General features: G+C 37.5%; 7 protein-coding genes and 1 long non-coding RNA gene across 10 annotated transcripts; 2 read left to right on the top strand and 6 right to left on the bottom strand.

The window, feature by feature from the left end:
* Nucleotides 1–1,588: 1,588 nt before the first annotated feature.
* Nucleotides 1,589–2,584, bottom strand: LOC108854897 (zinc finger protein 11). Of its 2 annotated transcripts, none has more exons than XM_018628578.2 (2): nucleotides 2,566–2,584; nucleotides 1,589–2,446 (listed from the first exon to the last, which is right to left on the bottom strand). In XM_018628578.2, the coding sequence occupies exon 2, from the start codon at nucleotides 2,392–2,394 to the stop codon at nucleotides 1,756–1,758; it is 639 nt and encodes a 212-aa protein (XP_018484080.1). In that variant the 5' UTR covers nucleotides 2,395–2,446; nucleotides 2,566–2,584; the 3' UTR covers nucleotides 1,589–1,755. The 2 variants fall into 2 exon arrangements, with proteins under 2 accessions (XP_018484080.1, XP_056863497.1); XM_057007517.1 differs by having other exon boundaries at nucleotides 2,549–2,582.
* Nucleotides 2,585–3,881: 1,297 nt separating this feature from the next.
* Nucleotides 3,882–4,652, top strand: LOC108851040 (transcription factor VOZ2-like). Its single transcript, XM_018624475.2, has 2 exons — nucleotides 3,882–4,035; nucleotides 4,129–4,652. The coding sequence occupies exons 1-2, from the start codon at nucleotides 3,882–3,884 to the stop codon at nucleotides 4,587–4,589; spliced, it is 615 nt and encodes a 204-aa protein (XP_018479977.1). The 3' UTR covers nucleotides 4,590–4,652.
* Nucleotides 4,653–4,728: 76 nt separating this feature from the next.
* LOC108854896 (E3 ubiquitin-protein ligase ATL41-like) lies at nucleotides 4,729–5,628 on the bottom strand. The gene has a single exon (XM_018628577.2). The coding sequence runs from the start codon at nucleotides 5,562–5,564 to the stop codon at nucleotides 4,887–4,889; it is 678 nt and encodes a 225-aa protein (XP_018484079.1). The 5' UTR covers nucleotides 5,565–5,628; the 3' UTR covers nucleotides 4,729–4,886.
* Nucleotides 5,629–6,544: 916 nt separating this feature from the next.
* Nucleotides 6,545–7,704, bottom strand: LOC108854895 (RING-H2 finger protein ATL40-like). The gene has a single exon (XM_018628575.2). The coding sequence runs from the start codon at nucleotides 7,399–7,401 to the stop codon at nucleotides 6,784–6,786; it is 618 nt and encodes a 205-aa protein (XP_018484077.1). The 5' UTR covers nucleotides 7,402–7,704; the 3' UTR covers nucleotides 6,545–6,783.
* An 805-nt stretch (nucleotides 7,705–8,509) lies between these two features.
* LOC108854894 (uncharacterized) lies at nucleotides 8,510–11,640 on the bottom strand. 2 transcript variants are annotated; one of them, XM_018628574.2, is made up of 6 exons: nucleotides 11,333–11,640; nucleotides 10,194–10,877; nucleotides 9,857–10,115; nucleotides 9,431–9,784; nucleotides 9,050–9,343; nucleotides 8,510–8,979 (listed from the first exon to the last, which is right to left on the bottom strand). In XM_018628574.2, exons 2-6 carry the CDS (start codon nucleotides 10,865–10,867, stop codon nucleotides 8,698–8,700), a joined length of 1,863 nt encoding a protein of 620 aa, XP_018484076.1. In that variant the 5' UTR covers nucleotides 10,868–10,877; nucleotides 11,333–11,640; the 3' UTR covers nucleotides 8,510–8,697. The 2 variants fall into 2 exon arrangements, with proteins under 2 accessions (XP_018484076.1, XP_018484075.1); XM_018628573.2 differs by having other exon boundaries at nucleotides 11,329–11,639.
* Nucleotides 11,641–15,054: 3,414 nt separating this feature from the next.
* On the bottom strand, nucleotides 15,055–15,655 carry LOC108849786 (uncharacterized). The gene has a single exon (XM_018623389.2). It carries the CDS (start codon nucleotides 15,570–15,572, stop codon nucleotides 15,222–15,224), a length of 351 nt encoding a protein of 116 aa, XP_018478891.1. The 5' UTR covers nucleotides 15,573–15,655; the 3' UTR covers nucleotides 15,055–15,221.
* A 2,818-nt stretch (nucleotides 15,656–18,473) lies between these two features.
* LOC108851039 (uncharacterized) lies at nucleotides 18,474–20,301 on the bottom strand. The gene is made up of 4 exons (XM_018624474.2): nucleotides 20,190–20,301; nucleotides 19,357–19,428; nucleotides 19,169–19,243; nucleotides 18,474–19,044 (listed from the first exon to the last, which is right to left on the bottom strand). Exons 2-4 carry the CDS (start codon nucleotides 19,426–19,428, stop codon nucleotides 18,613–18,615), a joined length of 579 nt encoding a protein of 192 aa, XP_018479976.2. The 5' UTR covers nucleotides 20,190–20,301; the 3' UTR covers nucleotides 18,474–18,612.
* Nucleotides 20,302–20,749: 448 nt separating this feature from the next.
* On the top strand, nucleotides 20,750–21,575 carry LOC130510505 (uncharacterized). The gene is made up of 2 exons (XR_008944177.1): nucleotides 20,750–21,207; nucleotides 21,307–21,575. It is a non-coding gene; the product is annotated as an uncharacterized LOC130510505 (long non-coding RNA).
* Nucleotides 21,576–22,952: the final 1,377 nt, after the last annotated feature.

Genomic DNA, 22,952 nt, shown 5'->3' with positions numbered 1-22,952 from the left:
ATTTTTATAAGAACTTTGGGGATAAATATGTAAGAAGAAAAATGTTAGGGTGCATGACGAAAAACTCTTACCTTTCACATCACTCAAACACAAACAAACTCATTGTAATTATTATTCATATAAAAGGGAAGAATCGATCGGGAAGGTAGATTAGTGAGGAAAGTGATAGATTCTAAAAATGGAAAGGTGATGATGGGGTTTGTATATTGAATTAAAATTGTTGGGGAAGATGGAAAATGTCAGATTAAATTTGTTCATGGGAAATCACAAACATCCCAAATGTATTGACCAAACATTCCATTTTCTTGTTTCCTTTTCACATCACTTGTTTTCTGATTTTGTAATCTTGTCTCCTACACTCTTTGCTCTTGATCTGCATGTACTTTGTACATTCATAATTAGTTAGTATATATATACATACATTACATATATATAGGTGACATGGAATTGTATACCGTAGCCAAAAAGCACTGATGTGTTAATCGCAAGACATGAAATGGAGCACCGTTCAACTTTACAGGTTTTACATATATAAAAGTATCAATATTTACAGGAAAAAAATCCTTTATACATGTATATTCTACTTCCAAACCCCACATCAACATGAAAGCCCTGCCTAAAACTGCATATCTACAACTCACACATGTGTATGCATATACATATACAAATGCGTATATGAGATGGAAAGGTACAACTTTGGTTGATTTAAAAGTAACATTTTTTTGGTCGATGTGTGTGGTTGAATATGACCCTAATCACTATAAACTTCAATTGTTAATGCATATTCAGATATTAGCTAGTCCGGACCTGATTACAAACTCCATTCTTAGAGCAAAAGAATGGACACAAGAATTCATGTAACTCATTTACATTATCGCAAGTGCATTCATTATTTTCTTTTTATATCAGACAATTTAACACACACACACATACCATGACATGCACGAGAGTTACTACATATACATATAATTATATATACAAAACGAAGCTTTATATGTGATGGTGAGTGTAAAAGATGAAAACATTAACTATTCATAAGTCAATTGATCATCATCAATCTTTATATGTTTCATAGTACCACTTTGTCGCATGCGTCTCTGTGTCTCATCAGACATCAACCCATCTCTATAATAGTGTGCAATCTTTATCACTTTTTCCTTTCTTAATACCCACATACACATGCAAGCCACTTTATCTTATTTTTATCTAGTTCCTACTTTACGTAATTCTACTATGCATTTATGGATTGTTATTATATATTGACTATATTTATTCTATCGTATTCATATTTTACAAATTACGCGCGTATTGGATTCTTGAAATTGGCAGATTTAGCACCAATAATAAAGTTTAAAAAAAGACAAATGTTGGTGTTTTGTTATTAATACTTTCTTATATTATGGAAAATAGGAAAAAATAACAAAATATATATTTTACAAAAATTGACTCTCATTAAGGAATGTAAACATTTTTAGCAAACCATGGAGAATTCGGAAATTAAAAATGAATTCTTGAATATGTTTTCAAAAACAACTCTTTTGTAATTGTACAAAATCCCTAGAAAGAAATTGGATCGGCTTTTTCGAACTTTGTTTATTTATTTTTTAAATCTTAAATATACTTAAAATGCACGTAATACCATAAAATTTCATTAGCCTAAATGAAATCACAATCTCTTACTCACTGCCTCAGCAATACATACATACCTTACATATAAATGATAAATCTTGTAGTTAAATTATTAATTAAAGTTATTTAAAGGCAGCCAAGTCGAAGCTCCAAATCAAGAACTTGTTTTGGATTCCTCAAATCCATCCCAAGCTCCAACCTCGTGGCTCCATGTTTCTTGTTCATCAGATCCCCACGACTTATTTCACATCTTGCAGCATGGCATGAATCTATGGCACTCTTCTCGAGCTCTCTGCTACACACATTGCTCTTGTTCTTCTCTCTTTCCACCATCAAACCTCCATAGCTAGTATTATTATCCCAAAGATCGAACCGGTCAGAAGAAAAAGAAGTCGTTTTGGGTATTTGGTTGGTTAGGGAAGGCTCAAGATGCGCTGGAGTTGCTGGAGAAGAGGAGGAGCTAAAATTAGGGTTAGAGTTGCGAACAGGTACGTGTTGGTGAGGTTCAAATAGCCAAGAAGGGATCTGTCTGAGTTTTGCTCTGTCTCTTCTGTGAACATTCATGTGGCCTCCAAGTGCTTGAGCAGATCTAAAATCTCTCCTGCAGAAGCTGCAAGTGTAGTTCTTTGGAGGCCATGGGATCAGCCCAGCTTCATAGCTATTGTAGAGATTCATGATGACTCTGTCGTTACCACTAGTGTCACCTTCTTTTTCTTCTTGGGTTTTGTTTTTGCTGCTGAAACTTGCCAGATGTGTCCTCTTCATATTCTCAAACAGAGGGTGATAGAAGCTGATGATGAATGAGGATGATACTCCCCTGCTTTATATAAACAAAAGATGTTATATAAAGAAATAAAGAATGTATGATAATTACTTCAGAAGCAAGTAATTAAGAATAAAAGTGTAGGAAAATGAAAACCGTAGATAGATAGAGACTTTGAGTTTTGAGCTTGCTGGTGAGTTAAGGAAGAGGAAGAGATGTGGAGGAGTACTTACTGTGTTATATAGAGATGGTGGCATTATCTTTTCTTGAGGTTGTCTAAAGGTGTACGGACGATCATTTATTAGGGTTTTATAGTCTGTTACATGTTTGGTCAGATATATTGGAGAATAATGAGTATAGCTATAGTCTATACTAGATTAGATTTGATGAGTGGGAAAAAAATATAAAGAAAGAAAGAGACAAAGAGGTAGATTCATGATTAAGAAACAGAGAGAGAGGAATTGAATGGAGGGTAATTTACTCATGATGCTCATGCCTGCAACGTGTCTGTTTATTACTATAATTGGAAGTTACTTGAGACCAATGTTATTGTAGTATGGGGACTCTGTGTTGCATTAATAGTTTGTGTCAATACCTTGCAGGAGATCACTTATTGACACTTCATTTTCATCATATTCCTCCAAATTTCTCTTCATTATTTTTGCACATACACACAAATATAGATAAATGCATCAACAACACATTTCCACTTCTGCTAATGAGAGAGATGGATATGAATATGATCATATTATCATAGATTACAGTGGTAGAAAGCCAAAAGTAAATCAAAGTATTAGTAGTTGATTTTGACATTGAGATGAAACTGTATACAATAAAGGAAATAAACAAGGCCTGTGTTTGCATTAACGACATAGACAATGACGTTTTGATGGCCTTAAGATTTACTGCAGCTCGTGCCTATAAACTAACAAACTTACATTTGAAATTTAACTAATAATATTAACGAACCTATCTACCATGTTAATGTCACAAAAACGAGATTTGAGTTTGGGACACAAAATTAGCAGCCCATCTCTTAGATAAATCATAGACCCTCTTTGTTCTGCCTCCAACTAGACCAGATCATAACATACACTACTATACAAATTTTCCAGTTTTCAATACATAAGTTTATTTTAGTTTGGTAAGCAAATCTTATTCGGAACAAAACATCTATTTCTCCACGGAAAAATTTTATTCTAACAAAGAAACTGTCAAATCTTGGAAGCATCGACATTATTTAGTAAACATAACGAGTTTCTGATCACACCAAATTTTAGAAAGTTTAAATGACATTAATAATTTAAAATTTGTCACATGTCAAAAGAGTTTCATAACATTAATACAATATTTTCAAATACGAAAAATTTCACATTTTCTCTCCTTTTTCTTTTCCTTTTTCTTATTTTCAAAATAAGAAGTTGTGTTAGTGTTATTAGTGTTTTGAAAATATTATGTTTTAGAAAAATTTCAAAATTATGTTTTGCTAATGCAACTCCAGGAGAGGTTCTCCCATCTCCAGGCTGCTAGGAAAGAAGGGAGGCTTGGCGATCACGCGGTTCGTGCAAAGACTCTTGGTAAAGTTGTTGGCATCCCAGTGTGTGAAGGAGCTGTTAACACAAAATGCCCATGGAACGCAGCAGGTGAGCCCCTAGAGCCGAGTTTTGCTTCTCTCTCCTTTTTAGTGCAACATTTCATTGTCTCCTGACCGTTTTGTTAATTGTTTATACATGCAGAGCTATTTCATCTTGAGCTGGTAGAGGGAGAAACAATTAGAGAATGGCTCTTCTTCGACAAGCCAAGAAGAGCATACGATAGTGGAAACCGAAAGCAAAGATCACTCCCAGATTACAGCGGAAGAGGCTGGCATGAATCAAGAAAGCAGCTGATGAAGGAGCAAGCAGGCCAGAAGAGATCTTACTATATGGATCCACAGCCTCCCGGTCTCTTCGAGTGGCATCTTTTTGAGTACCAGATCAACGAGTCAGATGTATGCGCCTTGTACAGACTAGAGCTCAAACTAACAAATGGGAAGAAGAGTCCTAAGGGAAGAGTCGCAAAAGACCCTCTAGTTGATCTGCAGAAGAAGATGGAGAAGATGGGACAGTTAACACCTGAGGGGGCTTCGGACAAACCCTCTCCTCCTACCAAAGGGCGTACGAAGGCTACCAAAGAGCGTACAAAGTCTACCAACTAGCAATCTAACTCTAGAGACTCTGGTTATTCTTGTTTTTAGATAGAAACATCACTTCCCTTAACTAAACTCTGATGAACTCAAGTTGCAAAGAGATGATACCACTAAGAAGAGTTAACAAGAAAGGCATCAACATTACTTAGCTTTGTATCAATATGTATTCTTTTGACTTACAGATAAATATTGTTCACACTACACATCAAAAAAATATATATACTCAACTTTTGTAGTACAAAAGGTAGGGTAGAATATAAACTTATGTATGATTTATATGTATTGTTTATGTGGACTCAATGTCTCTCAAGTTCCATCCACTACATGATCTTGGTCAACGCAGGAATGGTTGATCCTGTTTGAAGATCTTTCTCTAGTCAATATTCTCCTAAACGAGTCTAGTCGTGAGACCGACGAAGAGTTCAACCTAACTTCTTCCAACGACGGTGGAGTAGTCAATGGTGAGGCACCGTCCCCAATTATTCCTTCTCGTGGCTCAGGCTCAAGTCTCAGCCTTGGCTGAACTTCACTCCGACAAACAGGACAAGTAGAGCAAGTTGTGAGCCACGTGTCAACACAGTCAACATGGAAAACATGTCTACAGTTCGGCAACTCTCTCGCCGTGTCTTGCTCCTCAAACACGCTAAGACACACCGCACATTCAGTAGCGGCCGCAACGTCACTTATGGCTCCAACGGTGAAAGAGGGGAGAGAAGCGATGACTGTTGCGTGGAGGCCACGTTTTGGCGTCTGAAAAGGGTGGTGTAGTACGACTGGGAGGCCACGGAAGCTAGCTTCTCTACGGCGATGGAGAACGAATCTTGCGTAGATATAAAAAGCGAAGATAATGAAGATAACTGCTGATGATGATATGACTGCTGCGAGCATGATCATGCTGGTGGGATCGTAATGAGAAGGGTCTGGCCAGAACCAGTGGTGGTCGTTACCGTTAGGCCATGTATGATCTCTGTCGTTGGAGCTCATTGTAATGAAAGGAAGTGAACCAAAGTTCTTAATAACTTTTGATGTATTATATAAGAAACAAAGTATTCTAGCTTTTTTTTCTTATTGCAATGTCTTGTTCTTAGGTTCATACTTTAGATATAAACAGAAAAGTAGAAAATTCACTAGTGTTGACTGAACTTGGATTGTGGAAACACTGTATAGCCTATAGGCTTTTCAAGAACCAACAAAAAGTGTATATAGTTTAGATCTATTATTCAACTTTTTGGTGCTATTAATCTCCAACTTGTTCAATATTATAATCTTTATAAATTTTTTTAAGTTTGATTAAAGAATAATATTTAGGAACCAGTAATCACATATGATATCTTTGATTTTCATGCATTACAAATTAGTACATTAAGTTAAATAGAGATTGCATTCACTATTTTTTTTTAAGAATGATAAGATCATAAGACAAGTTTTATTTCTAGTCAACAAAATGAAAGATTCAGTTAAGTCTCAAGATATGACTAGAAATAATGTGAAATGTCCATGTGGCATGTTGGATTGTGGAAACATTAAAGTCTTAAGATGACTAGAAATAATGTAAAATGTCCATGTTGGATTGTGGAAACACTAAAGCCTATGGCTTTTCAAGAACCAAAAAAGGTTTATATACTTTAGACCTATTATTATTCAGCCTTGTAATTTTATCAATCCCGAATTATTCAAATATTAATCTTTAACTTTTTGATGTTTGATTCAAAAATCAATAGTTAGGAACAAGTAAACAGTAAATATGTATGACATCTTTAATATGTAAACAGTAAAAAGATTGCATCTATTTTTTTTAAAAGAAATGATAAGGCAAGTTTTTATTCTGGTCAACAAAAATGAAAATTCAGTTAAATCTCACTATATGACTAGAAACAATGTAAAATGTCCATAGTCAGGAAAACAAGAAAAATTAAAAGCTAAAAACGTGTGAGGAGATAATGTGCGGGAACCATATAGTTTGACTTGAAGAATTCTATGTAGACACGCTTTGAAAATGTATTACAAGTTCAACACATTTTCTTCTTGTTTTTCACATGTTAATCAACAATGTCTTTGTACTAATGTGCATTTCCTACGGTATCATACAAAAGATTTACACATTACAAAATAGTTTAGTAAGACAATAAAAATTATAAGGGAACATGAGTACTATTGTACATGAATTAAAGATTAACTATCGTGGTATGTGTATCTAATCGGTTCATTGTCTTTCTATGTCCAATACACGATCTTGGTCAACGCGAGAATGATCGTTCCTCCTGAACGTTGACCCGCCCCTTTTGTTATCCGATGAAGAAGCCGCCGTAAAATCCAACGCCGATGCACCGTCAACGTTAGGCCCTTCTCTTGGCTCAGGCAAAAGACTTTGACTCGGCTCGACTTCAGTACGACAAATGGGACAAGTGGAGCACGAGGCAAGCCATGTGTCAACGCATGTCACGTGGAAAACATGCTTGCAGTTCGGTAACATCCTCACCGTATCTTTCTCCTCAAAAAAGCTTAGACACACCGCACATTCCACGGCCGAGACGTCATCACCGTTGACTCCAACTACAAATGTAGGGAGAGAAGCAATGACAAGTTTGTCGAGCCCACGTATGGGTGGTTGTGACACGACAGAGAAGGAGAGGCCTTGGAAGGCGGGTCTACGGCGGTAGAGAACGAATCTTGCGTATAGATGATAAACAAAGGCGATGAGGATAATGATAGAGAAAGAAACGATGGTGACGAGTAAGATCTTGCTGCTGCTATCATAAGAAGTCGAGTTTTGCCAGAACGAACGGTCGAAATGATCCTCATCTCTGTTGTCAGAGCTCATGTTAATAACAAGTAATGAGATGATTGAAGAGCTCTTAGTTGTGTAATTAAAATGTATTTATGTTAAATTTCTGATGATTTTCTGACTTTTTTATTTTATTCTTCAAAGCATTAGAATATGTATGTGGGTGGGAAAATTTAAAAATAGGCAGAACTATATGATACTCTCATAGATCCGGGGCCCATTGTTGACTTTACTCGGATTTGTTTTTTTTATAAGCAGATTTATGAAAATTAGTTGCGGAAGCACTGTGGTCTAGTGGTCAAGGTTTAAAGGCTTCTACACCTAAATCTGGGGTTCGAATCTCAGGCGACGTAATTTCTACACCAGGAAGTCTAGGTTTCAATTCCCGGAGAAGGCGAATTATGAAGAATATTGGAAAAATGATATACATGTTAATGTATTACAAGTTGCGAGAGATTATATGTTAAATTCAAACTCTTTTTTTTTCTCATACGTTAACTTCTTGATTCCTTGGAAGAAAAGGTTACTATATTTTATCTTCAAAACATACTGTATTATTGTTACCATATTATTACCATACAAGTGTTTTTTTTTGTTGACACTTAGCCAAATTACAGTGTTTTTGATAACACCAAGTTATCAACTTCATCACTTAATTTCTCATTCAGTTCAAATCTGTTTTCAACGTTTAAATACACTATATCGTAGTACTCGTTGCAGTCTTTCCAACGTACTATTAATCTGGCCTTGAATACCACTGAATTGGCCGGAAAAGCCACATTAAAAATCGAAAAAATCACCCTTTAAAAAAAACTGTGTTCTAACAAAAACTACTTTCACTAGCAACATTGTTCCTAGAGCAAGAAATATAAAATTTTGAAAGTCTTCAAAACTGTTAATTAGAATTCCTAACCACTAGAGTTTGATGTATTAATCATGTATATAAAATAATTTTTTAGAAAAAAATAAATTTAATAGTCTAAAATTGCAATTTATGATTGCCCACTCTCATTTTTGGAGAGTGAGCACCACGTGCCCATTTCTATGATAGTAAGTTCATGGTTTCCTTTGATTTTCGACATTTTTCAAAATTCTTCGAAAAAGAGGCGCGTTCAAGTTTCATATAGAGTTAAAAGACAACTAATAAATCAAACGGCACCGTTTTTCGCTTTATGCAAATTTTAAAAACTCGACTTCTTACGATGTGTAACAAAAGCTCTCCACATTCTCACTGGAACATACTCTTTTTAAATAGCCCCCATAGAGACAACTCACAGTAACTAACACATTGCTCACAGTTTTTTACTTGTTTCCAAAATGAGACTCACTCAACTAAGCCCACACTTGACGAAGAAGCTTGTATCTTGCATTTGAGGTCGCAGAATCATTAAACTCGCACGTTTTATCGACAATAGATGTAAGAGGAGAGTCCAGCTCCTCAAGCTCCTCGTCGCTCGTGTACCCTTTCCTCTGTATCATAGACACATTCCTCGACAACTTTCCTGCAGCCTCTGCAACTTTCTCCGCTACATCCATGGTCGATGGAGGCTTGTAAGTAACAGAAGAAGCTGCATAAGGGAAGAAGCTTGCTTCTTCTTCTTCTGATTCATTGCTCTGCCATATACAACAAACAAACAATGAAGATGATTTTTCAATTTTTACTTTCTGGAATTGATTGTGTTACCTCAACAGCATTGAGTTCTTCAAGGACAGCTCCAGGTACATGATCTGGACAGAACTCATCAGGAGTGAAGTTGCATAGTACTCTCTTGATTAGTGAGAGAGTGATTGATGGACATATCTCTTCTCTAATGGAACTTTCCATAAGCATGTCTTTAGGGAGCATAAGAAGATCACTAAGTTCATTTAACAACACAAAGGCTTTACTACCACTATCACTGCCTTCACTCTCTACATGATCATCATCATCTGAGTTCATACCGAACATTTCAGTGAGGCATCTAGACCAGTTTCCAATCTGCAATGGAGAATATAATGCAATAGGATTAGTCTCTCTAAAGGCTATGAAGAAACTGAACTTTGTTTTGTTTTGTTTTTGGTTTACCGCGTTTTTGAGCTGTGCTCCTGAACCAAAGCTCAAGTCTCCAGCAGGAATAGGCAGAACTTTGGAGTCAAGAATAGGATCAGAGACTGGATCGGTTGGTATCTGATGCTCTGACTCTCGAAGAATAGCATTGAACATGGCTACATCGAATCTACCAACACACTTCTCCATGACCATTCTAGCCAGAACAGGTAAGCAGCCACACTCGTGTCCCGCACCTCTCACAGGACAAAGCCGTTGCAGAGCGTCTCCAAAAGCGTCTTTCCATAGGCTAATAGAAAAGGTTCCTTGCTTCTCGTTCGATTTAGAAGCTGATGAGCTGTTCTCAGGGGATTGCATATGAGGAGTAAAGACCTTAAAGATAAGAAAAGAAAGTGAGATGTTGTTTACATACACAAACTTATAAGAAGCTCAATCTTTTAATACCTGCCACCAAACAGACTCGACGATTCTAGAGAAGACCCAGAGCTCGACTTTCTCAAGTGCAGCAGTGAAGGTTTCAGTTTCTTGCCAATCCTCAAGAAGCTCTTGCAAACCATTCTTCCATCTCAGGTTCGTTTTCTTCCCTGAGTCACCACCATTCTCACTCCCATTAGCTTCAGAGCTCTCTGTGACACGAGACTTACCAAACGCTTTCGAAATGATCTCCCTTAGAGTTATAATGTTTGATAACCAAAACGTCAACCTAAAGAGTTAGAGAGATACCAAGAATCAAGATCCTGACAATTTTCATAACTAAATCATAGTCTTTGTTTTTTTTTACCTTGACACATCATTCCCACAAGATCTAGCTACCAAGACAAGACCAGAAACAGAGTTTCTAGCGATGGTAGCACGCTTCCCTCTAGCGAAATGCTTACAGGCGTGGATGTAGATTCTAGAGATACGCCTAGCAGGGGTATGGAGCTTGTGCGCAGAACTGGAATGGTCAGGGACAACGGAGTAAAGAGAAACCTCGAGTGCAGCGACTTCTCTAAGCTCCTCTTCAAGTCTCTCGATCCTCGTCTCGAGATGCTCGATCTTCTCTTTCAAAGAACCATCCTCAAAGTGCTCACCACTGTTCTCTGTCACATCAGGGGACTCGTTCTCGCTTCCAGCACTAAGAGCGCCGTTAGAAGCATCTTCCCAGACATCTGCAGCACTGACACCTTTAACTTCTTGTTCATCATCGTCAGCATCAGCATCATCTTTCTCTTTTCTTGCAGTTACATCATCCAAGTAACGGACATCTACCGTCTCGTAAGCCTCGGATGGATCTGATTGTGTGGTTGAGTCACTAGCTACTGTTGAAAGATTGTTAGACTCTACTACGTCCTTGTGTTTCTCTTGTTCTGACGATTTTTTCTGGCTATTAGTCTTCTGCAGCTTCTGATCTTTCCTTCCACTCTTGGTGGATCGCTTGGACTGGACATTGTTGATTGTTCTTGCCTTCATCATCAAGCTAGCTCTACCAGTGCAGACAAAAGCAACAGTTACTTTCAAGTTCCAAGTGAGAAAACAATCTAAGAAGATCTTACAGAGAAAAACTTGTGATAAGCCTCAAAAAACAATGATTTTTGAATTAAAAACACAGCTGGATATGTTCAGGTAACTGAAAACGACAGCTCATAATGGAGGAAGAAAAGGACATGATCAGACTTGCTATGTTTTGGCATTAATCTAGAGTGGAGGTCCCAGCAACTTGTTCGTAGTTGTTGTGATAGAACATGGCTGGATTCACTATATCTAAGTAGTTTTACTAGAATAATCAGATTTCAGATTTAATAGGAATGATTAAAAAGTAATCAGATTAATTGAGATCCAGAGTATCCAAGAAAACATATTAGTAAACAGAGAGCGAAACAGAGCATGAAACAGAGGACAAAGAGAAGTCAACAAGCAAAAGAAGAGAAGATTACCTACAAGAAACAGAACAGCAAAAGGAGAGAAAGACTTGTCTTCCTCTGTTTCTTTAATCTACTAAGAGTGAAGTCTCTACTCTGAGATTGGTGTTCACTGAGATTAGCTGTCTTTATCTGTAATCCATAATAAAGAAGAGCTATCTTCTCTCTCTCTCACTATGGGAGATCCGAGTGAGTGGGGGAAGTTATGGTGCATTTAAGAAAGAAGAAAAAACATGGATCCTGTACGGAAGGGACAGTGACTGTTGGTCGTGAAACTATGGAAGGTTGTGTGTGTGGCTAGACTGTTCACCGGAAATAGCCGGTCACATAACCCGAAAAAAAAGTAGCTTCTAAAATGAGTGCTCTTTTCTCTTTCGTTCAAACACATCTCACTGACTCCACCGACATCAAATAGTGTTTTCGAATTCGAATTTACAAAAGAAACCGTGTCTGACGCACAGAGAAAAATGGATAAGACGACAAAGGTTCTTCACATGGTTCTACACTGGACTCTTCTTTGCGACTCCAGTAAAAAAGACATGTGATCATGTCTTGTTTCATTGATTAAACCAAAGCCTAGATCGTGTGTCAGTGTTGATCTTACATTCATCATACTCTCGGGAGAGAGGCATACACAGAGAGAAGGAATTACTACGATAGCCCTCCCGATGTGATACTATTTAAAGACACGGCAAACAGAAAACAACAACAGTCCTAATCTCCTTCGTTTTGTTTAGTCCATCATTTATGAAAACAGAGGATGAGACAAAACTCACCAAAAACCGACACAAGCATTGAACCACTCTTAAGGAATCACAAGATTTGGGAAACATGAGTAATACTACTTGAAATGGCAGTATTAAATAGAAGGCTCATCGACCAGTAATACTACTTGAAATGACATTACTTGTAAATGATCAAGCTCCTTAATTGATACCCAATTTATCAGTTCCCCAAGCATGCAAAAAACTATCTCAAAAGCTCAAAAAGCTCAGTTCTCACGCTATTCTCAATTCTGTTTCTGCTAAAATGCTCACAATTAAATATCTATACATCCTAATATGGCACTATTACTCATTACCTAACTGTTCAAACATCCAGCAATGATGCAAAATCTAAGTAAGGCCCTGTTCGTTTCGTGAACTGGATGAGAATTCCAGACGCGGTATCTGTACGCAGTAATTGGATGCAGCAATCAGATGTCGTTCGTTCGCGATTCTGTAAATTTTAGATCATGCGTCTGGAAACTGTATCTAGATGCAGTTTTGTTTGTTTTGTATTCTGTATTTTTGAATCTGGATGAGTTTTATGTCAAATGACCAAAAACTCCTTATCTTTTCTTTTGGTCTAAACATATATATAACTATATCTAAAAGTGAAACTAACTTGTAGAAAAAAAAATATTTAACTACAAATAAAATCGAGATAAATAAAAATGAACATTAAATTCAATTTTTAATTTTTTTTAAAAAAAAGAAAATTAAATTTTCATATATTAACCTGTAAAAAGTTTTGTTTAACTACATATAAAATAGACATAAATAAAAATAAATATCAAATTCAATTTTTCATGATTTATAACATTATAAAGTAACAATAATAAATACTAAAGTCTATTTTCATGTTTTACAACAATAATAACATCAAACTCAAATGACTTTTACACAAAATATTTAACTAAGTCTCGGAAAATTTGATTCTCGGATTTGGCAGGAAAAACTCGATTTTCGGATTTTGGCAGGAAAATCCGATTTTTCGGTTTTGGCGGGAAAACTCGGTTTTCCAGTTTTGGCGGGAAAACTCAATTTTTTGGTTTTGGCGGGAAAACTCGGTTTTCGGGTTTTTGGCCGGAAATTCGGTTTTCGGGTTTTGGCGGGAAAACTCGATTTTCAGATTTTGGCCGAAAAACTCGATTTTCCGGTTTTGGCTGAAAAACTCGATTTTCTGATTTTTGTGGGAAAATTTGGTTTTCGGGTTTTGGCCGGAAAACTCGGTTTTCGGGTTTTGGCCGAAAACTCAGTTTTCGAGTTTTGGCCGAAAACTCGGTTTTCGGATTTTGGCCTAGAAACTCGATTTTCCGGTTTTGGCCGAAAAACTCGATTTTCTAATTTTGGTGGGAAATTCGGTTTTCGGGTTTTGGAGTGAAAACTTAGTTTTTGAGTTATGGCGGGAAAATTCATTTTTCGGATTTTGGCGGGAAAACTTGGTTTTTCGGTTTTGGCGGGAAAACTTGGTTTTTCGGTTTTGGCGGGAAAACTCGATTTTCGGTTATGGCGGGAAAACTCATTTTTTTGTTTTAGCGGGAAAACACAATTTTTTGGTTTTGGCGGGAAAACTCGGTTTTCGGGTTTTGGCCGAAAAACTCGGTTTTCCGATTTTGACGAAAAAACTTGATTTTCCGATTTGGGTGGAAAAAAAATCGATTTTCCGATTTTGGCGGAAAAACTTGATTTTCCGGTTTTGGCCGAAAACTCGGTTTTCCAGTTTTGGTCGAAAAACTCGGTTTTCGGATTTTGGCGGGAAAACTCGTTTTCCGGTTTTGGCCGGAAAATTCATTTTTCCAATTTTGGCGGGAAAACTCGGTTTTCGGTTTTGGTGGAAAAACTCGGTTTTTGGTTTTTCAGTTTTGGGGGAAAATTCAGTTATTTGAGAGAGAGAGATTTGCTTTGACGGGGAGAAAAAAAATTAGGTTTAAAAATTAGGTAAAACTTTATAATTCATAGGATAAATTAAGGGTATTATTGACTTTTAACACTTTTGGATGAGTTTACTGTTTCTGGAAACGTTTGAAAACTGCATCCAGAAATCCTGAAAAATCTGGATGAGTTATGAAAATACATCTGGATGCTGCGTCCAACTTAACCTCCTATTTCGCATCAAACGAACATCGGTCCGCGTCTGCATCTGGATGCCGTATCCAGATCACGAAACGAACAGGGCTAAATACCATAACTGAAGATACTGAAATCTAGTGTTCTGAATCTAACAAAAGCTGATATGACATGAGAGCTCTACTCCAAACCACTATCAAATTGTTCAATCATCAAGCACTAAAGCAACGAGCAGTAAAATCTTAGTGTAATGAAATCCCGTGTTCTGAAAATCTAACAAAAGGCTGATGTCATGAGAACTCTACCCCAACCGTTATCAAACTATTCAAGGATCCAACACTGATGCAATGACCAGTAAAACCCTAGTAAAAAACCATAACCAAAGATACAGAAAACTAGTGTTCTGAGTTTAACAAAAGCTGAAGCAACGAGAACTATACTCCAACCATTATCAAACTACACAAACATCAAACACTGATGCAATGAGCAGTACAAGCCTAACAAATACCAAAACCGAAACCAAAACTAACAAGACAACGGCTGATGCTATGACCACTTTTAAACACACCAAACTCATTATGAACGGTGCGCAGAGCTATAATAATCATACACCATAACAAAAATGTACACTACTGAACCATTCCTTGAAGTTATCTCATGTCTACCCAACAGAGAGCCATTCCTTCACCTAGTGAAAGCTATACTACCAGCCTCTGACTACAACAACAAATGACAAGTTTAATCAACAAAGAACCATTCCTTCACCTAGTAACAGCTAATAGTAACAGCCTCCGACGACAACAACAAATGACAAGTAGAAATATGGATGTAAACTGGCTATGAATCGAATCATTAGAGAAAGAACATTAAAAAAAAGGGAAACAAATTTCAGATGTTGATCAACAACTAGTAAACCAAAAGTGACCAAGTTTTAAACTTGTAACGTTAACTGCGTCATAAACAGTTTTTAAAGAACACTTATTTCATCATCAAACACCATTCATTATCAACAAACAAAAAAACAAAAAGACACCGATTCAAAGTTCCAATCGATGTAGCTCAAACATTCGATGGCTCTCAATCGGACGAATCTCCAGCGGACGACGCGAGCCTCTCCATCTCGAGTCGCTCCAGGGCCTTCTGATGGGCCCAAGTCTCGATCGAGAGATCAGGCTTCGCGTTGAGTCCCACGCCGAGGATGACGATCGTGAGGAAGCTCGTGATGTAGCAAGGGAGCTCCCAATCCTCCCATTTCCTCGACTGCCCCGGCGGCGGCGGAGTGCGGTTCATGAAGAAGCCCTTGGGACGCTCCTCGTGGCCCGGCGTCGCCCATCGGCTCGCGCCGGCGGATGTGGATCCGGATCTGGAGGAGAAGATCCGGTTTCGTAGGGTCTTGGCTGCGACGGTTAAGGGCTGCGTCGACGGCATCGCTGTGTGGTGTGGCGGAAGATCGGATGATGTTAAAGCGGAAAGTGAAGAAATATACCAATTTCGGTTTATTTCTTGTTTCGATTTTGGTTTATTTTCCGGTCTAATAGATTTAAAAACCAAATTGATAGATAAATCTTTTTGTATGTTCGGTAAATGAGAGGCTAATCAGTCGTCCTTTTCTCAATTTTCATTTTGGTTGTAAAACCGGTTTTGCCAGTACGGTTCCAATTTAATTTAACCGAAACGAATAGGTCACACTAGTCGGTTAAGGATTATAGGCTCGTACTCTTATACGACGTCGTCGTCTTGCCATAGAATTCTTTTAACTTACACATCAGAGTTGAGATTAGACGAATACCAAACCAAGGCTCGGTTTAATTGGAAAAATTACCCGATTCGGCTTACTGTTTGGTTTATTTTCCTGTCTAACGGATTAGAACCCAAATTGAAAATCTTTTCTATGTTCGGTATGGTATAATATGAGAGGAAGGCTCCGATCTCGACTGTAAGCGAAAGAAATGAAATGAGTAGGGTTGGGCGTTCGGGTACCCATTCGGGTTTCGGTTCAGTCCATTCGGGTTTCGGGTTTTCGGGGTCAAAGATTTCAGCTCCATTAGGATATTTCTAAATTTCGGTTCGGGTTCGGTTCGGGTTCGGATAACCTATTTAAATTATTTTCAAATTTTCAAAATTCATTATATATTTTAAATTTTCAAAATCTATAAGAAAGATAATATATCACATATAAATTTTCATAACATATATGTCAAAATACCTTAATTTAAGATATAAATTGGTTTTCTTTGAATATTTGGATAAAGAATCAATAGATATTTAACTATTTTGGTGTTTTCAGTATACTTTAGCTATTTTAAACATTTACTTTTGACTAATTGCATATATTTTCCGAATATTCTGGAAAACTCAAAGGTATCTTATATATTTTTAATATTTTTAATATACATTATATATAAAATAATGTATATATTTATGTATATAAATTTATTTCGGATACATTCGAATACCCAAAATATTTCGGTTCGGATCGGGTTCGGTTTCGGTTCTTTAAATACCGAAATTTTGAACCCGTTCGGATATTTAATCAATTTCGGTTCGGGTTCGGTGCTACTTTTTCGGATCGGGTTAGGTTCGGTTTTTCGGGTTCGGATTTAATCAAATGAGTATCCCACAGATTTGTTAGTGGTCAGTCAGCTATATACCAATTTCGGTTTAATTGGGAGTTTACCCGGTTCGTTATTGCTTGATTTCAGTTTTTTTTTTGTTTATTTTCCGGTCTATATTAAATTTAAAGACCAAATTGGAAAACTTTTCTCAGTGTTTGGTAAATGAGAGGTTATTCAATCATATATCCTTTTCTCAGTTTGCGTTTTGGTTACAGTTTGGTTCTAAAATCAGTTTTGCCAGTACGGTTAAAATTTATTTCGGATTTAGAAACATTTCCAAAATTTGGTTTTGTACTTACTTAAACCTTAAAAGTACCAAGTAAAGATCCAGAAAAATAAAGACATAAATAATCAAAATTCAAAATTATATTTTAGCCTTTTCCATGGCTTTATATCCTATGCAATCCAACGATCCTAGTTACAATACGCAGACAAAATTTAAAACATGTAACAAGTTCAGTTAATACACTTTTAGCAGCAAAAAAAAATTCAATTAATACACTAACAGTTTATGCAATTTAAGAACCATAAGAAACCAAAAAAAAGAAAAAGAGAGGCAAATCCCAAAACTATATACATAAAATATATATATATATATATATATATATATATATATATATACTTTTTTATACTTTCAAACTATAAACATGCGCTAAAGAAATTCAATTGTTTTGATCATGACTACTTGACTCTACGTTGCTACAATGCAACCAGAAAAGAATATAACCTTCCAGAAAAGAATATAACCTTCTTCTTCAATGTTGATCGTCTTTCGGTGCTATGTCTCGTTGCATCACCACACTCTGAATCTCTCGTATAACGAGTGACCGCCGAGATTCAACCGTCCTACGGGTCAGTTTGGAATTGAGCAACAACTACCTCACCGGAAAAGTACCTCAGGTGGGTTCTCTGTTTGAACCAAGGACCGAGCGCATTCACTGGAAACTCTCATCTCTGTGGATTCCCATTGCAGACACGGTGTCAAGAACTCGAGATCCCTAACCTCGTTGCTGCGAAAAAGGAAGGCACTCAAGAACTCCAGAACCAAACCCTAGCGTGACCAGCAAGGAAGAAGGAAAGGAGAAACAGACCACCCGTTCGGTTGATCTCAGGAGATTTGGTTTTCATCGGAGATGTTTCTGTATCCGTATGGATGATCCGGAAAAAAAAAAAAAACAGAGCTCATCCGTGAACAGAACAGAGACGAAGACGGTGGTCTCAGAATTTGACGGAGAAGCGGAGGACGTGGGAAAAAGAAGATGAAGAGCACGAACGAAACTGCTAAAAGAACTGGTCCCAGGCTGTGAAAAGGTTTGTCTTTAGATTATCGAGACCTTTTAATCAGTAATTAGATCTTCATTTGTGCTCAAACGACAAAACGTTTCTTTATTAGACGAAATTAAAGACCAAGCTTACTAGTTTGGTAATATCTCACAGGTTATATAACTAGTAAGTAATACGAATGTGATTGTGTCATTGTTGAACCTTTCTAATTAATTCTTAAAGTGTATTCGTTGAGCTCGAATCTCTTACTCAATAAGTGAAGATAATAATGGGTTTACGATGTGGGAATATGCTTAGCTGGATTGTGTTTTCTTAAGGTTTTTGGTAAAGTGGAGAGATTTTGGTATCAACTCTAATAAGTTTGGTATCTTTATCAAGCAGAAAGAGGGTGTGGGAGTGTGCTATAGTCAGCTATCTTTGTTAAAAATAAATGGAACAGAGATTAAGGGTATTTTATAAAAAAAAAAAAAATGGTATGAAGTAGTATTTTGATTTCAGGTTTGATTTCTTCAATACTAACCAAAAGTGAAAGGGTACCTGTTGTTATTCATACTTCGTGCAAGCTTCAGCTAAGCGGCAAGAACGGACCCTAGCTTCGTTCGCGTCTTCAGCTTCCTTCGCGTCTTCAGCTTCCTGCTTCGCCTTTTCAGCTTCCTGCTTCGCCTCTTCAGCTTTCTTTCTCTTGGCAGAAGACACCTCAGCATACTTTGCGTACGCTTCACCTCCAGCGACGTCACCGGTCCCGGAAACAATGGCCTCGTATAGACCTCTAACATGTCAGCATCCAAGTCAAACTTCTGGGTAATGTGAGCTTGAAGCTCTGCCAGGCTGTAGCAGCGTGCTACACAGAATCCAAGTGCATCACAAATTTTTTCAAACGTTGCATCCCCTGCGTTCGCCTTCTTAAGCTCATCAACCATCAGCATCGCCTCTCTTATAAAATCAACTGCTTCCTTCTGCAGTGACTTAGAAGTGTCCTTTCCTCCTGTTGGCTCCATTTCCTAATGTCAGAAAAGATAACAGTTATTGACATATCAAACCACCATTAAAATCAAAAACAAGAGGAGAACAACACGTTGTTGACATGTAACCAACCAAACAATTATTCCACACACAGATGCATACCTTACTCGAAGCTCCTGCTTCCTTGGGAAGTGACTTAGCAGTGCCCTCTCCTCCTGTTTCCTGTTTCTCCATCTCCTAAAAAGATAACAGTTTTGATATCAAACCATCATCAAAATCAAAAGCAGAGGAAAACAACACGTTGTTGACATGTAACCAAGCCAGTAAACAGTCCACACACAAATGCATACCTTATTCAAAGCTCCTGCTTCCTTCTGCACTGACTTAGCACTTTCCTCTCCTCCTGTTTCCTGTTTCTCCATCTGCTAATGTCAGAAAAGATAACAGTTTTGATATGAGAACTCTCTAATCCACAACCAGGAATCTTTTTACATATCAACAATACTCAATCACTTATTCATGCGTGTATAAGGAATCTCAACGTTAATCTTATAAACATAATCTACAGAGAATCCGAGATCCACACACGCATACTACCACCGAAGATTCATCTTCGAGAAGCTCTAACTCTCTCTAACACCAAAGGATTTCAAAAAGCTCACAAAATCAAACTTCAACAGAGTCATCAAACCACAGTATACATTCTAGATCGGAACAAAAGCATAAATGAAATCGAAATTCTGAGATCTAAACACACACACACGCATACCGAAGCGATTCGCGTCGTTCAAACTCTCAAACACCGAATGATTTCAAAATTCTCACAAAATCAAGCCTCAACAGAATCAACAGTATACATTCTAGATCGGAATAAAATCATAAACGAAATCGAAATTCTGAGATCTAAACACACACACGCATACCGAATCGATTCGCGTCGTCGTTCCAACACTCAAACACCGAAGGATTTCAATAATCTCACAAAATCAAACCTCAACAGAATCGCCAAACCACAGTAGCGATTATAGATATGAATAAATCCTAAACGCAAGCTAAATTCCGGTGATCTACACACACATACACACGCTGCGAGAAGCTCGAGCAACACTAACACTCAAAAATTCAAAACTAGTCAACCTAATCACAGGATCTACTCACAATCTGAAGAAAACCATAAAAGTACCTTCGGTAGAGCCTGCGATTCAAAAAGATCAAGAGAATCTGCAGAACTTTCAGTCCGTTTCTTCTCCCTTCGTCGTCACTCGTCACCTTGGCGGGGACTCTAAACGAAAAAGGTGAGTGATTTTGATTTTTGATATTTTTTTGCCGTTTTACTTAAATCTATTCTTAAATTCTATATGGGCCTTGTTAATGGGCCTTCCAAATAGATATTTTTTAGTATACTCTCGGCGGTAACTTATCATACAAGATTCTAAATACTGTCACTTTCTCACGTTCGTTTACCAAATTCATTTTTTTGTGCCAAGCTCACTTTTACTTTTTTTTCGCTTTTATAATTCTGAATTTATCCCCTTTCTTAATATATGTGAACATAATTTACAGGTTGACAAAATCGATAAAATATATATGCGTGCTATTCTACTGAAGTATACACTTTGATTTTTATTTTCTTTCAACACTTTAGATCAAAATTTGCATATATAATTATATTTGACGTGGCAAGATCTGAATACACGAGACGATACTAGAAACTAGAAAGTAAACACCACATACGAGAACGGGCCTTGTGGTCAAGTGGCAGTGGACGGGCCTGGGACGCCAACACGTTTCAGGTTCGATCCTCCTGCTATGCGAAACTAAGTCACATTGTTCTGTTCACCTAACGCGGATATGGGTCCATGCTTTAGGACCCATTTGAATGCCCAGGAGAAGGAGTCCATCCGCGGGCTTGCGACTCCCCCGGGGGTTAGGTCTGGTTCCAATAGTGACCCGGGTTTAACCCTTTTAGTTTCAAAAAAAAAAAAACACCACATACGATACGATACGATTCTCTGAGAGAGAATAAGAAAGACGGAAGTTAGGTGAAGTCTTCGGTTCCTCATCGTGTACGTGAGCACACTGGAACTTAACCCGGACGTATTGCTTGTAAACTAAACCGGATTTGATAATTGGCATTCGGTCCGGTTACAATCGAATTATCGAAATCTCGATGATTTGAAAGGGCAGTATCCGATCCCTGGGTATTTGCTCTTGTTATTTGCTGTAATTTCTTCATGGGGAAATCGATTTCGATTTGAAACGAATGATCGGTTCTTGTTTGATTTCATGTGATTGTTTAGATCGGCTGCTGTATGGAGACTCTATGCTCCGGCTTTGATTATAGTTTTCGGGTTGTGTGATTTGAATTTAGCTGCTGTTGAGATGGATTTGGTTGCTAGCTGCAAGGTATTAGCTCGATATGTTTGCTTGATACTGAATAATTTGAAAATGCTTGAGCAGAGCTTTTGTTGTAGTAGTAATTGACCTGAAGATTGATTTGCTATGCTACTGAGTAGAAACTGGTGCTTTTAAAAAGTCTATTTTGGTTATATGAATTGTTATTTGTTTATTGATGATGCCATGGTGAGTTGATGATGATGAAACAGTAAGCCGAATCGAGCTCAACGAATACACTTTAAGAATTAATTAGAAAGGTTCAACAATGACACAATCACATTCGTATTACTTACTAGTTATATAACCTGTGAGATATTACCAAACTAGTAAGCTTGGTCTTTAATTTCGTCTAATAAAGAAACGTTTTGTCGTTTGAGCACAAATGAAGATCTAATTACTGATTAAAAGGTCTCGATAATCTAAAGACAAACCTTTTCACAGCCTGGGACCAGTTCTTTTAGCAGTTTCGTTCGTGCTCTTCATCTTCTTTTTCCCACGTCCTCCGCTTCTCCGTCAAATTCTGAGACCACCGTCTTCGTCTCTGTTCTGTTCACGGATGAGCTCTGTTTTTTTTTTTTTTTCCGGATCATCCATACGGATACAGAAACATCTCCGATGAAAACCAAATCTCCTGAGATCAACCGAACGGGTGGTCTGTTTCTCCTTTCCTTCTTCCTTGCTGGTCACGCTAGGGTTTGGTTCTGGAGTTCTTGAGTGCCTTCCTTTTTCGCAGCAACGAGGTTAGGGATCTCGAGTTCTTGACACCGTGTCTGCAATGGGAATCCACAGAGATGAGAGTTTCCAGTGAATGCGCTCGGTCCTTGGTTCAAACAGAGAACCCACCTGAGGTACTTTTCCGGTGAGGTAGTTGTTGCTCAATTCCAAACTGACCCGTAGGACGGTTGAATCTCGGCGGTCACTCGTTATACGAGAGATTCAGAGTGTGGTGATGCAACGAGACATAGCACCGAAAGACGATCAACATTGAAGAAGAAGATTATATTCTTTTCTGGAAGGTTATATTCTTTTCTGGTTGCATTGTAGCAACGTAGAGTCAAGTAGTCATGATCAAAACAATTGAAACGCCCGCATCTTCACCTCTGTCTCCTCCCCCGTTCAGACACTTCACCGTCAGCTCGACAGGCTTCTTAGAGACTGCATCCTCTCCATCCCAGCTCGTTCGCAGGCTGGTCAGTCTCTGTTTCAGTTCTATTTCTACTGCTATCGTCCTCCTTGAGTTTTGTTTCTAGTTGGGTTATTCTTGTTTCTTTGTTTGTTTCTTTATGTTTGCCTCTTTCTTTGTAATAAATTGCTTGCAACATTTGAAAAAACAAAAAAAAATGGTATAAATTTTAACATTTTATTGAAAAAAAAAACAATTGAATTTCTTTAGCGCATGTTTATAGTAATTAGATCTCTTGTCTGCATTACGCGCGGATCGTCTCTTATAAATTTGTTTTTAGTTATAAGTTAATTTTTATCAAAAATTTAATTTTACAAAATAATTTCTAAATTTAGCTTTCTACTATTATAAATTAGTTGAGTAAAA

This window comes from Raphanus sativus, chromosome 4, assembly GCF_000801105.2.
Source record: "Raphanus sativus cultivar WK10039 chromosome 4, ASM80110v3, whole genome shotgun sequence".
Classification (NCBI taxonomy): domain Eukaryota; kingdom Viridiplantae; phylum Streptophyta; class Magnoliopsida; order Brassicales; family Brassicaceae; genus Raphanus; species Raphanus sativus.
This window is presented reverse-complemented; position numbering and strand designations above follow the sequence as displayed.

Excerpts from the sequence above, each read along its gene's own strand:
- LOC108854897 (XM_018628578.2), bottom strand. The coding sequence starts at position 2,394 with ATGAAGAGGACACATCTGGCAAGTTTCAGCAGCAAAAACAAAACCCAA.
- LOC108851040 (XM_018624475.2), top strand. The coding sequence starts at position 3,882 with ATGCAACTCCAGGAGAGGTTCTCCCATCTCCAGGCTGCTAGGAAAGAA. Across the intron at positions 4,036-4,128 it reads ATGCCCATGGAACGCAGCAG|AGCTATTTCATCTTGAGCTG; the intron begins GTGAGCCCCTAG and ends TTATACATGCAG.
- LOC108854896 (XM_018628577.2), bottom strand. The coding sequence starts at position 5,564 with ATGAGCTCCAACGACAGAGATCATACATGGCCTAACGGTAACGACCAC.
- LOC108854895 (XM_018628575.2), bottom strand. The coding sequence starts at position 7,401 with ATGAGCTCTGACAACAGAGATGAGGATCATTTCGACCGTTCGTTCTGG.
- LOC108854894 (XM_018628574.2), bottom strand. The coding sequence starts at position 10,867 with ATGATGAAGGCAAGAACAATCAACAATGTCCAGTCCAAGCGATCCACC. Across the intron at positions 9,785-9,856 it reads TCGAGTCTGTTTGGTGGCAG|GTCTTTACTCCTCATATGCA; the intron begins GTATTAAAAGAT and ends CTTATCTTTAAG. Across the intron at positions 8,980-9,049 it reads AAGAACTCAATGCTGTTGAG|AGCAATGAATCAGAAGAAGA; the intron begins GTAACACAATCA and ends TGTATATGGCAG.
- LOC108849786 (XM_018623389.2), bottom strand. The coding sequence starts at position 15,572 with ATGCCGTCGACGCAGCCCTTAACCGTCGCAGCCAAGACCCTACGAAAC.
- LOC108851039 (XM_018624474.2), bottom strand. The coding sequence starts at position 19,428 with ATGGAGAAACAGGAAACAGGAGGAGAGGAAAGTGCTAAGTCAGTGCAG. Across the intron at positions 19,244-19,356 it reads AAGCAGGAGCTTTGAATAAG|GAGATGGAGAAACAGGAAAC; the intron begins GTATGCATTTGT and ends TTATCTTTTTAG. Across the intron at positions 19,045-19,168 it reads AAGCAGGAGCTTCGAGTAAG|GAAATGGAGCCAACAGGAGG; the intron begins GTATGCATCTGT and ends TTCTGACATTAG.